The 15,295-nt window shown below is 44.9% G+C and overlaps 1 protein-coding gene across 1 annotated transcript; it reads left to right on the top strand.

Moving 5' to 3' along the window:
• Window positions 1-4,070: 4,070 nt before the first annotated feature.
• Window positions 4,071-6,930, top strand: LOC131196217 (cation channel sperm-associated protein 2-like; the record flags this gene model as incomplete). The annotated part of the gene is made up of 2 exons (XM_058178731.1): window positions 4,071-4,094; window positions 5,521-6,930. Coding segments are annotated over 2 exons (1,434 nt in total), but the record flags the coding sequence as incomplete, so codon positions are not given.
• Window positions 6,931-15,295: the final 8,365 nt, after the last annotated feature.

Consider the following 15,295-nt stretch of genomic DNA (forward strand, 5'->3'; position numbering starts at 1 on the left):
ACGAGGCCTCCAACCCCTGACTCTTTCCCCCCCAGGCCACGCCTCCAGATCCAGCTGATGGCAATCAGGCCTGGCTGGACCCTAGGTTTCATAGGCAGGAGAGGCGGGAACAACAGAAGCAGGGGTGGGGCGGGCCTAGGAAGTGCTGAGTCATGGAGCCACACCCCACAGGATATAAAGGCAGCAAGAGCTGCTTTGCCTCTTCATAGCAGGCAAATTAACTGCTTAACTAAGAGCTGAAGTACTGTTTGTTCCTAGGTGACTCATCGGCGTCGAGGGAGATAACAGAGACACCTGGCAGATGCTCGCTAGTTTGCTGCCAGAGCTGATAGTGCCGGCTAATTAAGCCATCACTTGGACGGAGGCGAGGGGGGACAGAACAAAGGGACTCTCAAGAGTCTTCTTCAACACCATACTTTGAAAGCATCAATTCACTGGCGCTCAGCCTTCCTTAATATAACCCTTATATACACACACTGCTTAGTATTCAAAGTACAGGTTTTACATATAGACAGAGAAGCCAAAGGTACAAGTAACATAACATAATAACAGAGTTGGAAGGGACCTTGGAGGTCTTCTAGTCCAACCCCCTGCCCAGGCAGGAAACCCTACACCATTTCAGACAAATGGCTATCCAACATTTTCTTAGAAATTTCCAGTGTTGGAGCATTCACAACTTCTGCAGGCAAGTTGTTCCACTTATAGGTTGTTCTAACTAATCTAATCTAAGTACAGATTAGGTGAGACCAAAAACAGTAATTGTGAGAAGGACATTGGAGTCCTAGTGGATTATCACTTAAACATGAGCCAGCAGTGGGCGACAGCAGCCAAAAAAGCTAATACAATCCTTGATTGTATAAATATAGGCATAGCATCGAAATCAAGTAAAGTAATAGTATTGCTTTATAAAGCCTTAGTAAGACCACACCTGGAATACTGCATCTAGTTTTGGTCACCACGTCACAAAAAAGACGTTGAGATAATGGAAAAAATGCAAAGAGCAACTAGGGTGATTAAAGGCCTGGAGATTAAAACATATGAAGACATTGGCTATGGCTAGTACAGAGAAAAGAAGGACTAGGGGTGATATGATAGCAATGTTACAATATTTTAGGGCCTGCAACAAAGAGTAGGGGATGAACTTATACTCCAGAGGGCAGGACAAGAAAGAATGGATGGAAACCAGGGGTGAAATCCAGCAGGTTCTAACAGGTTCTGGGGAACCGGTAGCGGAAATTTTGAGTAGTTCGTAGAACCAGCAAATACCACCTCTGGCTAGCCTCAGAATGGGGTGGGAATGGAGATTTTGCAATATCCTTCCCCTGCCATGCCCACCAAGCCATGCCCACAGAACCGGCAGGGAAATTTTTTTGGATTTCACCTCTGATGGAAACTAATAGAATAGAATAGAATACAATATAATAATAATAATAATAATAATAATAATAATAATAATAATAATAATAATAATAATAATAATAATAATAATAATAATAATAATAATAATGTTTTAATTTGTATACAACCCTTCTCCCGAAGGACTCAGAATAGAATAGAATAGAATTTTATTGGCCAAGTGTGATTGGACACACAAAGAATTTGTCTTGGTGTATATGCTCTCAGTGTACATAAAAGAAAAGATACGTTCATCAAGGTACAACATTTACAACACAAATGATGGTCAATATATCAATATAATATAATATCAATATATATCAATATAAATCATAAGGATTGCCAGCAACAAAGTTACAGTCATACAGTCATAAGTGGGAGGAGATGGGTGATGGGAATGATGAGAAGATTAATAGTAGTGCAGATTTAGTAAATAGTTTGACAGTGTTGAGGGAATTATTTGTTTAGCAGAGTGATGGCCTTCGGGAAAAAACTGTTCTTGTGTCTAGTTGTTCTGATGTGCAGTGCTCTATAGCATCGTTTTGAGGGTAGGAATTGAAACAGTTTATGTCCTGGATGTGAGGGATCTGTAAATATTTTCACAGCCCTCTTCTTGATTCGTGCAGTATACAGGTCCTCAATGGAAGGCAGGTTGGTAGCAATTATTTTTTCTGCTAATCAACTAATCAAGGAGAGGAGCAATCTAAGGTTTGTAATTAAGGAGAAACTTCCTAACAATAAGAACAATTGACAGTGGAACAGCTTGCCTTCAGAATTTATGGGTGCTACATTACTGGAGGCTTTTAAGAAGAGACTGGACAGCCACCTGTCTGAAATGGTATGGGGGTCTCCTACTTGAGCCGGGGTTTGAACTAGAAAATCTCTAAGGTCCCTTCCAGCTCTATTTAGATTCTTGATTCATTCATAACTTTGGTTCTTCTGTCTGAAGTCCCTCAAAAAAGCTGACACTCACACTGCTGGCAACTGTCCAGCTTGTTGTCAGTGACCAAGTTCTTTATGAATTTTGTATATGCGCCCTACATTTTTTCCTCCCTTAAAATATCTCACATCCTTCTTGAAGGACGTATGGTTCCTTTCATCTAAGTCTTCCAACCTATCCAGATTAGACTTCACACTGCCATGAAAATATTAGTCAATTTTCTCCTCCTTTGAAAAAAAGAAAAAAGAGGAAGACATTGTGAGCTGCTGATCCAAATCAAATAAAAATTACCTTCCCCCACCAAAGACTAATTTGATAAGCATGGAGGGAACTAAACAAATGAGCTGTTAATAAATTGTGCTCCAAAGTTTGTTGGCGTCACCGTGTCTTCCAGAGAAAAACAAGAAATCCCAGTGATTTAATATCCCAGACATTAAGATACAAATTTGGCTTGGTCTCATGAGGAATTCATTTTCTGAATTCCGGGTTACCTTGGTTTTGTATTTGTTTTCCAAATTCCATGACTGTGGCTACGTATTGAAGGTAAATTCCCAGTGACAGCTGGCAGAGTAAGGACAGATTCAGACAATCAAAGACTTTGGTAGCATCGCTTAATTAACTAATGGGCTTCATAGAGACGTAATGGAATTTGAAAAGAAAAAGCTTTTAATCAAGATTCAAAGCCAGCAGCATCTGTAATAGTAAAACTCCTACACTCCCCCCCCCCTTCTTCTCAGATTCACAAGTCAGTGCTGGAAAATCCAAAACTCTAAACTGTGTTTGTTTGCAATGTTTGTACTCCCCCTAGCGCCTCTGAGCTGCAGCTGTATCCAATATGAGCCTAAAAATATTACCATTTTTTAAAGACAAAAAACATCTTTCTTCTTCAGAGAACTGAAGAAACTTTTTGAACGAGAAGAGAAACGTCTTCAAGGAAAAACAAAGGAAGTCCAATTGCCTCTTGAAAAGCACCTTTGGGACATCATCAGGCCACCAAAAATCTAAATACCACTAACAGCAATTAAGTTAGTAAAGTATGTTAACTCAAGAAAAAAACATGCTATACAAAATCAAAAATAAGTAAATAGATATGAATAGAGAAGATGTTCTTCCTGTTTTGGTACTTCATTATCTAAGCCTACATCAACTGAGATAAAAGGCATAGTTGATTTCTTTACATTTCTTCAGAAAGAAATGAATACTTGGAAAAAACTACAATTATCTTTGTTGGGGAGAATAGCAGCTATAAAAATGAATGTTTTGCCTAAATTCTTGTTTTTGTTTCAGATGATACTGATCATTAAGAAAGATAAAAATTTGGAAGAATGGCAGATTGGAATTAATAAATTTATATGGGAAGGCAAAAAAGCAAGAGTTAAAATGAAAATAATGCAAGATACACGGGAAAGAGGAGGATTAAAAATGCCTAACTTAAAATTGTATTATGAAGCAGTTGTTCTGTAATAAGTGATTGGTTTAATTTGACGGAGGAAAGGATTTTGAATATAGAAGGTTATGATTTATTATATGGTTGGCATGCATATTTATTGTATGATAAGAAAGTAGATAAAGCTTTTAAGAATCATGTGTTGAGAATTTCTCTTTGCGTGTTTGGAAGAAGTATTATTATAAGTTAAATTATAAAATTCCTATATGGGTGAGTCCGCGGCATGCAGTAGAGAATATTAGTATAGAACAGGAACAAGAAATGATTACTTACAAAGAACTTTTATATAATGAGAGGGGAAATTTACAATTAAAATCTTTGCATACATTAAAAGAAGAAGGGAGGAATTACACGTGGTTTCAATATGGGCAGTTAAAGGCTAGATGGAAAGAAGATCAGAAAACTGGTATTATTCAAAATGAAGAAAATTTGGTAAAACAAATTAGAAATCAAACCCAGGGGCATATAAAGAGATTGTATAATGTGTTGGTAGAAATAGATTCTGAAAGGGACTTGATAAAGGATTGTATGATAAAGTGGGCACAGAATATTCAGGAACCAATAATGTTGGAAACTTGGGAGAGAATTTGGGTTAGAAATGTTAAATTTACGCAAGCGCAGAATTTAAGGGAAAATTTTTATAAGATTTCTTTACATTTTTTTTAGATTAACAAGCAAAATTGGAAAAAAGTATCTTCACCATCCTTATTTGATCGGAATGGGACTTTTTGCCTCAAACTCTTGGCCCTGCCTGTTTCTCCACCAGGGCTTCTCCTCCGTGTTAATAGGCCTCAGCACTTTGGGCCACAGCCCCTCCGTCCCAGTTCCTTCGCCACAGCCCATTTGTTGCAGTATAGTTTGTGTCGGGCTTTTGGGCTTACAGGACAGTTCGAAGCCTGCCAATCAGTGCAGGGGCTCAGGGGCTTTGGGAGTAGGATGGAGGGGCTGTGGCCCAAAGTGCTGAGGCATAATAACGTGGAGGTGAAACCCTGGTGGAGAAACAGGCAACGCCAAGAGTTTGAGGCGAAAAGTCCTAGACCTTTATTTGATTGATAGAGAGTGGAAATGCCCAGGTAACAGTTGGTAATTGGTATACCTTCCCAGCTGATCTCACTATACAAAGAAGAAAGGGTCAACCTATTGTCCAAAGCACCTGAAATCAGGACAAGAAGCAATGGATTGAAACTAACAAAGGAAAGATCCAACCTAAAAATAAGGAAAAATTAATTTAATCCGTGGAACGACTTGCCTCCAGAAGTTGTAAATGCTCCAACACTGGAAGTTTTTAAGAAGAGATTGGACAACCATTTGTCTGAAATGGTATAGAGTTTCCTGCCTGACCAAGGGGTTGGACTAGAAGACCTCCACTGTCCCTTCCAACTCTGTTATTCTCTATGTTTTAAGTATAATTCTGTTAGTTGAAAATCCCTGCATGTTAAATAAACTATGGTCTTAAACTCATTAGATACTAATTTCTATCTTCCTTCTAGTCTAGGTCTCCATGGATGGGTGGGGGCAAACATCTTTTCTCTGGATTGTAGGAATTAAGAGATCCTACTGATATCAAGGCAGCTTAATGGAATGTTGGAGTCATTCTTCTCAACTATGAGATCACTGTTGAAACAACTGAGGAACTTCTAGATTTTTCTGTGTGGAGTCGGAGCAGCAAACAGGTGCCATGCAGCCCATTGCCCCACCTAAGAAAACTCCTAAAGAGAAACTTGACTTCCACGTGAACCCCCGGGCAGATGCCATTCGCTCTAAGCTGATCTATACATTTTACTTGATAGATCACTTTGAGGGGCTGAGCCATGCGGTGCCACGGTATAACATACAAGATTTTGTGGATTCCAAGAAGCGGAAGAAACTGATGCTCATGGATCACCACCAACTGGTTCGCTTCCATGTTGTGCCCACCCGAAATATCATGGTGACTCAAGAGAAACGCTGGCGCAACCGTATCGAAGTGCGTTGCAGCCGTTGGCCCCCTTTGAAGATGTGGGTGTCTTCAGTTCTGAACAGCCGAACATTCAAGGGCTTTATCATCTTTCTTATCTTCTTGAACATGGTAGTCCTCATGGTCTCAACGGAGATAATGGGGAAGAGGGGAAACATCTATGTAAAAATTACCAGGGTCCTGGAGGTGATCGTTTGGATCATTTTACAGATCTTTCTGACAGAGATTGGGTTGCATTGGTTCGTGAGCTTTCAGAGATACTGGAAAAATCCCTGGAATATCTTTGATTTCGTAGTGACCATCGTCTCTGTCATACCAGAACTAATATATGCATTTCAGAAGTACCAGAGTATAACAACTGACCGACTTCTGCTGTTAAGCCGTGTACTGCGTTGCCTAAAGCTCTTTCCAAGAGTCCGACAAGTCCGGGTTCTCATCATGGCTATTGCCAAAGCCCTGAAAGCGATGGCCTTCATTTTGGTTCTCCTTGCCTTCCTCTTCTATGTCTTTGCTGTGTCGGGCATCTTCTTTTTTGACAGTTACACCCATTCAACCAGGATGGACCTGACTTACAAAATGTATTTCATGGACATGCCCAATGCTCTAGTAACCATCTTCATTCTCTTCACCATGGACCACTGGTACGCTCTGTTGCAAGATTCATGGAAAGTCCCAGAGATAAACAAGGTGGTCAGTGGTATATTTGTCTGTCTATGGCTTCTGATTGGGGCATTTATTTTTAGGAATCTCTTTGTTGCCATTATGGTCACCAATTTCCAGGTCATCCGAAGTGACCTAAGTGAAGAGGTGAGACAGATAGAGACTCAGACGCAAGCTGACAAATTCAAAATGGAGATCATGGAAAAGAAATTCAGCCAGATTCGGACATCTATGGACAAAGACATTACATTCAGAGAAAGGTTCACCATGGATCCTGCATTAATTCAAGCTGCAGACAATCAAGATTCCACCCATGATGAAATGTCTCCTGGAATTTTGGACTGGGAGACTTACATCCACAAGAACCTACCAGGACTCTATGCTGCTGATGAAGATGAACAGGTGCTTTGGCCACGTGACTCCCTCTTCCGCTACTTTGAGTTGTTGGAGAAGTTGCAGCATAACTTAGAGGAACGCAAGGAACTTCAGCACTACATGGTGTTGGCTCTTTCCAACCTTGAGGACAAGTAGCACAGACCATGCAAGCTTTGGGAGAGAAACAGGACAGATGAAAAAACAAAGCAAATGAAACTCATGGCTTTGTACCAGCATCTTCTCTTCCCTCCTCCATCCAAAGGCTTCTAGATAAGACACAAGAATACTATTAAAATATATTGTATATCATCATTTTAGCTGTTGTCTATCCATTGCAGAATGAGGACCTCTTCCACAGGTTTCCAACCAGGGGTGAAATGCTCCTGGTTTGGACCTGTTTGGCCGAGCCGGTAGCGATGATGGCTGGTGGTTTGGGAAACCGGTAGTGACAGCAGCTTGAGGCTCTGCCCACCCACCCAGTCATCGACTCTGTGCATGTGCAAACCCTTCTGCGCATGCACAGGGGGTCGGCGCGTGCACTTCCGAACCGTTAGGGAAGGTAAATAGATTTCACCCCTGTTTCCAACCAATATGATCCTGAGCCTTTTTTTTGCCAATTGAGCCCACAATACTTGCTGATGCCGTCAATCCATCTTGTTTTAAGTCTTTTTCGTGGACACTTTTTATCAAGCGGGATCCATTCTGTGACTGCTTTGGTCCACCTGCCATCAATTCTTCTTGCTATGTGACCAGCCTATTTCCCTTGCAATTCTTTTACTCTCTTGGTGATACCTTATACTTTTGTTTGTTCTCTAATCCATTTGGAAGTCTTTCTATCTTGTCTTGTGTTTTTAATCAGGGCAACCTGGTCTACCCAATTATGGGATGGAGCATGTTAAGTTTGGGTATTGACGAGGCAGGAGACCAGGTTAGTGACAACAGCTCTTTAATATAGTGTGACCCAGCAAAACTCTGGAGAAAAACCTCTCCTTATATACACTTCAGCCTGAGGCTGCATCCAATCAGAAACGAGATATTTCCCGCCTAAAACTCCCGCCAAAACTTACAGTAATACATTACACTCCTTCCCTCCCAGAAGGCACTTTGCCAATATTTGCATATTACTTCTCTACGTAGTCCTGCAGGTACGTGGGGCGTCTCCTGACTCTCCCGGACCTGCGCAGTTCACTTTCTGGAGTTGAGTCGAGCTTGCCGGAGGGACTTTTCGTTCCTCTGAGCTCCTCCTCCCGCCATCCGCCCTGGTTTATTCGCCGGCTCGGACCTGCTGTCCTCTAGAGGGACCGGAGGGTGTCGCTGGACCTCGCCTGACTCAGATAAGTCTCTGTTTGGTTCTTTGCTTACGCTTTCTGTTTGTTCTTGGCGCCGGTCAGCTGTGGGGTTAATTAAATCATAGTCAGGGCTGTTCTCGCCTAATTCTGCCTTATCGCTCAATCTGTTTCTTAATTGATCTATGTGGCGCCAGCAGATTCTGCCATCGTCTAGTTCCACTAGATAAGATTTGGGGCCCGCTTTGTCTATGACTATCCCCTCTTCCAGTTAGGGCCGCCGCTGTAATTATGTGCCCACACCGAGTCTCCTATGTTTAACTCTCGGATTCTATCTGGTTTTGTTTTGAACCCGTCCTGTACGTAGTTCGGTGTAGCCGGTCTAGCGGGCACCGTAGCTTCCGCCCATTAATAGCTCGGCTGGGCTGCGGCGGTGGCCACACAGGGGTCCTGTGTTGGACGGTTAGGAATGCGTCGATTTGTGCCTGCCAATCGCCGGGCCGCTTCGTGATAGCGCTTCTTCGCACTCCGGACAAAACGTTCAGCAAGGCCGCTCGACGCAGGGTGGAACGGCGCTGAGAGGGCATGTCGGATGCCCTCTTCAGCCAGGTACCCTTCAAATAATGCTGCGGTGAACTGTGGGCGTTATCGGACACGAGGGTGTCCGGTAGCCCGTGCGTGGCGAAAAGGTGTTTTAGTGCTGAGATGACAGCTCCAGCGGTTGTGGATTTCATTAGGATGATCTCCAGCCATTTGGAGAATGCATCCACCACAATTAGAAATGTTTGGCCGTGGAAGGGCCGGCAAAATCAATGTGTATGCGGGACCAAGGGCCTTGGGGTTTCTCCCACTCCAAAACTGGGGCCGAGGTGGTAGTGGTCTGATTCCTGACATACTTGGCATCGCCAACCCTGTCACTGATTTCCTGTCCATTAGGGGCCACCAGACATAGCTCCTAGCCAAACCCTTCATCCTCACAATTCCTGGGTGACCCTCATGCAGGAGTTCCAGAACTTTTTCTCAGCTTCTCTGGAACTACCACCCTATCCCCCAGAGCAGGCACCCCTTGCACAGACAATTCCCTTTTTCTTTACAAATTCCTTGAAACGTCGCTCAAGCAGCGGCCATCCCTTGAACCCAACTGATTACAGTCCTTAAAACAACGTCCGGTAGGAGGCCCGAGCCACTTCCTGCGATGTGACTGGCCCCGAGTCCAAAGAGTCAATTAGTAGAACGGTGTGCCCGGGTGGGGTCCTCGATTTCCTGGCAATGGGCATCTGCTCAATGCGTCCGCATGCCCCAGCTCCTTTCCAGGCCGATGCTGCAGCTTGTAGGAGTATGCGGTCAAAAAATAGTCCATCTGGTCAGTCTAGGTGAGAGTGCTACTGGCGTTGGGCGGTCGCCAGCCAGTAACCCCAATAGCGGTCTGTGATCAGTAACAATTTCAAATCACGCCCAAAACGTATTCGTGAAATTTTTCACCCTGACACTATTAGAGCCTCCCTATCTAGCTGGCTGTAATTCCTTTCAGCCGGGACATCGCTCGTGAATAGAACGCTATAGGGGCTTCAGTGCCGTTTGGGAGTCTGTGGCTAAGTACAGCTCCTACTCCATAGGGGACGCATCACAAACCAATACTAACGGCAGTCTGTTGTTGTATTGTATTAACAGGCTATCGCTTGATAGCAAACTTTTACTGCCTCAAATGCCCTATTCTCTGACTTCCCCACGACCAAACAGTGTTTTTCCAAGCAATTTATGCAGCGGTTCAGCAACGGTTGCCTTGTCTTTTAAAAACACGGCGTAAAGTTTACCAGACCCAGGAAAGCCTGGAGTTCTGTCTTGTTTTTGGGTGCTGGGGCTCTCTTTATCGCCTTGACTTTGCTCTCAGTGGGTGAATCCTTTTTGTCTATTCTATAGCCCAAAATTCAACAGATTCGACCCCTATCTGACACTTGCTTGCTTTGACTTTTAATCCTGCCGACCTAAAATGGCCAAAACTTTCCTTAATCGCTTCCCCAGTTCTCTTAAATCTTCCCTGATACCAACACATCATCGAATAGGGTACGACTCGGTAACCCTTGTAGGAGCCGCTCCATCAAATTTTGGAATAGCCCGGGCCACACTCACCCGAACTGTAACCGGGTGCACTTAAAGGCACCCGGTGCGTTACAATGGTCTGGGCTTCAGCTGTGCTAGCATCTACGGGTAGCTGTTGGTACGCTTGTGCCAAGTCTAATTTGGCGAAAACTTGCCCGTGTCCTAGTGAGTGCAATAAGTGTTGCACTACTGGAACTGGGTAGGCGCTCTTTTGCAATGCTTTGTTCAAGGTAGCCTTGTAATCAGCGCAAATCCTTATGGACCCGTCTGGTTTTATAGGGGTGACGATTGGCGTCTCCCATTTGGCATGGTCAACTGGCACTAGTATCCCCTGGCTGACTAATTTATCTAACTCTTTGTCGATTTTAGGTTTGAGTGCAAAAGGAACCCTCCTTGCCTTTAACCTAATGGGAGCTATTTGGGGGTCTAAATTGAAGGAGATAGGGGTCCCCTTGTACTTGCCTAAACGGTCCTCGAATACGTCTGCGAATTCCTCCAGTAGGGCGTTTTGCAGGTTGCATCCGCTCCGGTGGACGCCAGTCACCCCCATTCCCAACGCCCTGAACCAGTCTAGCCCCAGCAAGCTTGGCAAGGTTCCCTCGACTAACGTGATGGGCAGGGTCTTTTCGTATGTCCCGTACTTGACCTCGACGGTCGTTGTCCCTCGAACAGGGATGCGGTTGCCCTGGTAATCCTGCACCCGGAGCCGTTGTTTCTGTAGCTTGCGCTTTGCGATGTGCGGCAAGGCTTTCACAAAAGTGTCCCAGGACATGATTGTGATAGCTGATCCTGTGTCTACTTCCAGTCGGCACGGTACGCCTTCAATTGTCGGGTTTGTGAAGATCTTTTCTTCGATGCGGGTAGCTGCGTGGTCTATGGTAACAGTCATTCGGTTTGACTTCGCTCTTTCTTTCCTGGCCAATCGCTGGTCGCCTCGCCGATCTCGCGCTCTGATTGGCTGGTTTGAAATTTCGCGGAATGTGGGGTTTGCATCTCTGACTCAGAGCCGCTCTGATTGGCCGATTTGAATTTTCGGCGGAAGGTTGGGGTGCTCGGCAGACTTGAGCCAGGTGCCCTTCCTTTCACACCGCCGCAAATGGCGTCCCTGAACTTACATCTTTGGCGCTGATGTCGCCCGCAACTTCCGCATTCCTCCGGGTCTTCCTTGTCGATTTTCCGGTGTAGTGGACTTCTTCCTCCTCTTCGCTGGTTGACTCACGATAGGTTTCTTCGTGGTGGACTGTGCTCGGCTTTGCGCCCGCCATCGGCGTGAGTCGCTTTTGTAAGGTGTCTGCTGCATGGTTGGACATCTCATGGGCTCTGGCTTCGTCCAGAGCGTTTGCCAATGTCAGGTTGCTCTTGGCTAGCAACCGTCTCCTCAAACGGATGTCTCTGACCCCCCGTATAAGTTGTTCCAGCAGCTCTTCGTCCAGATCGCGGTACTCGCAATGCTTGGAGGCTTGTCTCAGGGCTGCCATGTAGTCGCTGATAGACTCGCCTTCTTGTTGCCTGCGCCCCAAACTCGTGCCGTCGAACGTATTTGGACGGGCTGGTGCGTAGTGATTCTTCAGGAGGGTCTGAAGGGTCTGCCACGATACGGAGTGTAGCGGTGTTGGCTCCGCTAGGGCTTCTGCGACGGCGATGACTGCTGACCCACAGTGGCTTATGAAGTAAGCCCGTTTGCGGTTGTCGGAGACTCCCTGTAGCTCGTTTGCCTCCAGGAAACTTTCGAAACGGGTCATATATATTCCCCATGTCTCCTGGGCAGGGTCAAACGGAGTGGGTGGCGTGTAGCCGGTCATCGCTGCAATGGCCGTCACCTTGCTGGGTTTGATTCTCGTAGTGAGTTCAGCTCTGTTCTGGTGCTCTGCCTCAAGATCCCACCCTCGTCGCCAATGTTAAGTTTGGGTATTGACGAGGCAGGAGACCAGGTTAGTGACAACAGCTCTTTAATATAGTGTGACCCAGCAAAACTCTGGAGAAAAACCTCTCCTTATATACACTTCAGCCTGAGGCTGCATCCAATCAGAAACGAGATATTTCCCGCCTAAAACTCCCGCCAAAACTTACAGTAATACATTACAGAGCATACTGCAACAAACTATTTTTGTGTTGAATTTATGTTTATCTGGGATTTGAACTTGGGTTATTTGTATATTAGGTAGATGTATTAACCTCGTCTTCGAATCCCAGAAGGGTATGGCTAGCTGATGAGAGCTAAATAGCTTGAAATAGATCTATACTAGTCGCCCTTTATTTCTTTGTCGATAAAATATAAATTCAACACAAAAATGTCTTGTCTTGCAATGCTAAGCATGTATCTTTCCATGGCTCTTTGCACCACTCATAGCTTTTCTATCGATTGTGAGATTAGTGTCCATGTTTCACCAGGCATCTATTAGAGCAGGTAGCACACACCGATCGAAAACTTTTCTCTTCAGGCATAGGGGGAGGTTGTTATTGAAAATTATGCTTAGCTTGCCGAATGCTCGCCAACATTTAACATGCCATTCAATTTCCTTATTGTATCACCTTCCGTTGAGATCTGTTGGCCAAAGTATATACTACGTCTAGTATATATATTGTATATATAATTGTGGAAAATTCATGTATATCCAAGGGTTCCAAATTTTGTTTACATAAAACTGCGATCTAAGCATCACTCTTCCGATTACAGGTGATGTGGCAGATAAAATTGATATGACAATTTAAAACCGCCCATCTTTGTTTTGGGATACAAGCTTTGCTGGCATTAAAGGGCACCAAGACACATACATGTTCACATTTATATGTTCTAGGAAAGAGATTTTTTCCCACCAATTTCGTACTGAGGGAGAGCCATCTGCAATATGGAAAAGAATTGCAATAATTCTCTATGGATTGAATAAATAAATGGGTCTAATACAGTGTTTTAAGTTATGGTAGCTTTAAGTTATGTGGACTTCAACTCCCATAATTCCTAAGCCAGCCACTGTGTCCCCAACCCATCCAGACACATGTGACATCCCTGTGCACTATTTCTGACTTGCACACCACATGCCTGTGTGCTCTTCCCAGCTCGCATGGCAACTCTTGCACACCCTTGCTCAATCTTCCTGACCTGTGCCACACTGTGCTCTCTGACCTGCTTGGCACCTCTTGCACACCCCCACGCACTCCCACTCGCCCCATGCACCCTTCCTGACCCACAGGCTTTCATGTACTCATGCATACCTACCAGAGGTGCCACAGGGGTCAGGAAGAGTGTGCAAGGGCAGGAATGAATGTGCAAGCGGTGCCACGTAAGTTGGGGAGGGCGCACTGTGGTGTGTACAAGAGATGCTTGGCGAGTGGGAGTTGTTGCACAGGTTGTGGCGTTAGTTGAGCAGAGTCTGCAGGGGTGAAAGGGGGTGTGAGCTGTAACGTGACAGTGTGTAGGAGGTGTGGGGAGGGTTGGAGAGGGGTTGTGAGCAGTGGTGGGATTCAAATAATTTAGCAACCGGTTCTTTGCCCTAATGACTGGCTGGGTGGGCATGGCCAGGGGATGAGACAGGCAGCACTCGGCCTCCTGCACCCCTGATTTATTTTATTTTATTTATTTATTTTTATTTATTTATTTTATTTATTTGATTTTTATACCGCCCTTCTCCCAAAGGACTCAGGGCGGTGTACAGGCAAAAGTAAAAAACAGACAATACAATATACAATTTAAAATGCAAGTTAAAAAACTTATTATAATTAGCCTAAGAACTTTAAAATATATAAAAAACTAAAACCCCATTTAAAATTAGTAATAAGAAATTTAAAATCGATAAAACTTAAGCCAGCCCCGCGCGAGTGAAAAGATGTGTTGATGGAGCAAAAACAGGCTGCAGGGGGAGGGGCACCCATGCCCCGTTTTGGGCCTAGTAGGCCTCCCTGCAGCCTCCAAGGAGCAAAAACGGGGGGGCTGCGCCATACCCCCTATGCCCCACTTTGGGCCTAGTAGGACTTCCTGCAGCCTCCTGGAAGCAAAAATGGGCAGGGGGACGCACCACTCCCCCCGTGCGCCGTTTTGGGCCTAGTAGGCCTCCCTGCAGCCTCCAAGGAGCAAAAACGGGCCATGTAGGCCCGCGCTGCACCCCCTGTCCCCTGTTTTGGGCCTAGCAGGCCTCCCTGAAGCCTCCAGGGAGCAAAAACAGGCCATGGGGGACCACATTGCACCCCCGTGCCCCGCTTTGGGCCTAGTAGGACTTCCTGCAGTCTCCTGGAAGCAAAAATGGCCATGGGGGCATGCTGCACCCCCTCACAGTGCATTTTGGGCCTAGTAGGCCTCCCTGCACTTACCTGGGAGCCAAAACTGGGTGCGCAGAGACTCCTGGGAGGGGCAGGGAGGGGAGGGGCCATAGATCAATTGGTATAACAACTGGTTTGCCCGAACTGGCTGAATCCCATCACTGGTTGAGTGTATGTGTGAATATTTTTATATGTCGGACAATATTCACACATACCCGCATTGCCTCTCCAACTAGATCTATATCCTTTCTCATGTTCTGTTCTGCATTCCTGCATTCCTTGTCAGATTAATCCCCATAGCAGGAATCTTCTCCCCAAATTAATACCTCCCCCTTTATCTTATGATCCAGGAAGGCAAGAAAAAGTGTTAAGCTGCAAAGACAAGTTTGAAACAAACTGAACAAAATGACTTTTATGAGTCTTTCACTACTCAGTTGAGCATATCGGCAGAATGCAGAGATGATGCCTATAGGAAGAACAGTAGCACCCTGCTGGTAGTGGTTTTTGTAGCTAATTTTGAGCAGACTGGATCAAGGGATCAACTAAATCTGTGTTTTTGAACCTCAGCAACTTTAAGATGTATAGACTTCCACTGCCTCCTGGTATTCCCCTGTCAGCATTCTGGAGTTGATGTCCACATGTCTTAAAGGAGTTGACCCAAGGAGGAAACTGGACTTGGTTTTTTTTTCTTTCGAAGACGTTTCGCTTCTTATCCAAGAAGCTTCTTCAGCTCTGACTGGACGGTGGGGAATGGAAGGATTTATACTCCTTCCAGACAGTTGGTCATTTGCATAAATCCTTTGGGACAACCATGACCTGAATGACTGAGAATCTTCATAGACTTAAAGGAATTGAATTCTGGGAGCTGAAGACAACACACC

Source organism: Ahaetulla prasina, chromosome 3 (genome assembly GCF_028640845.1).
Source record: "Ahaetulla prasina isolate Xishuangbanna chromosome 3, ASM2864084v1, whole genome shotgun sequence".
NCBI lineage: Eukaryota > Metazoa > Chordata > Lepidosauria > Squamata > Colubridae > Ahaetulla > Ahaetulla prasina.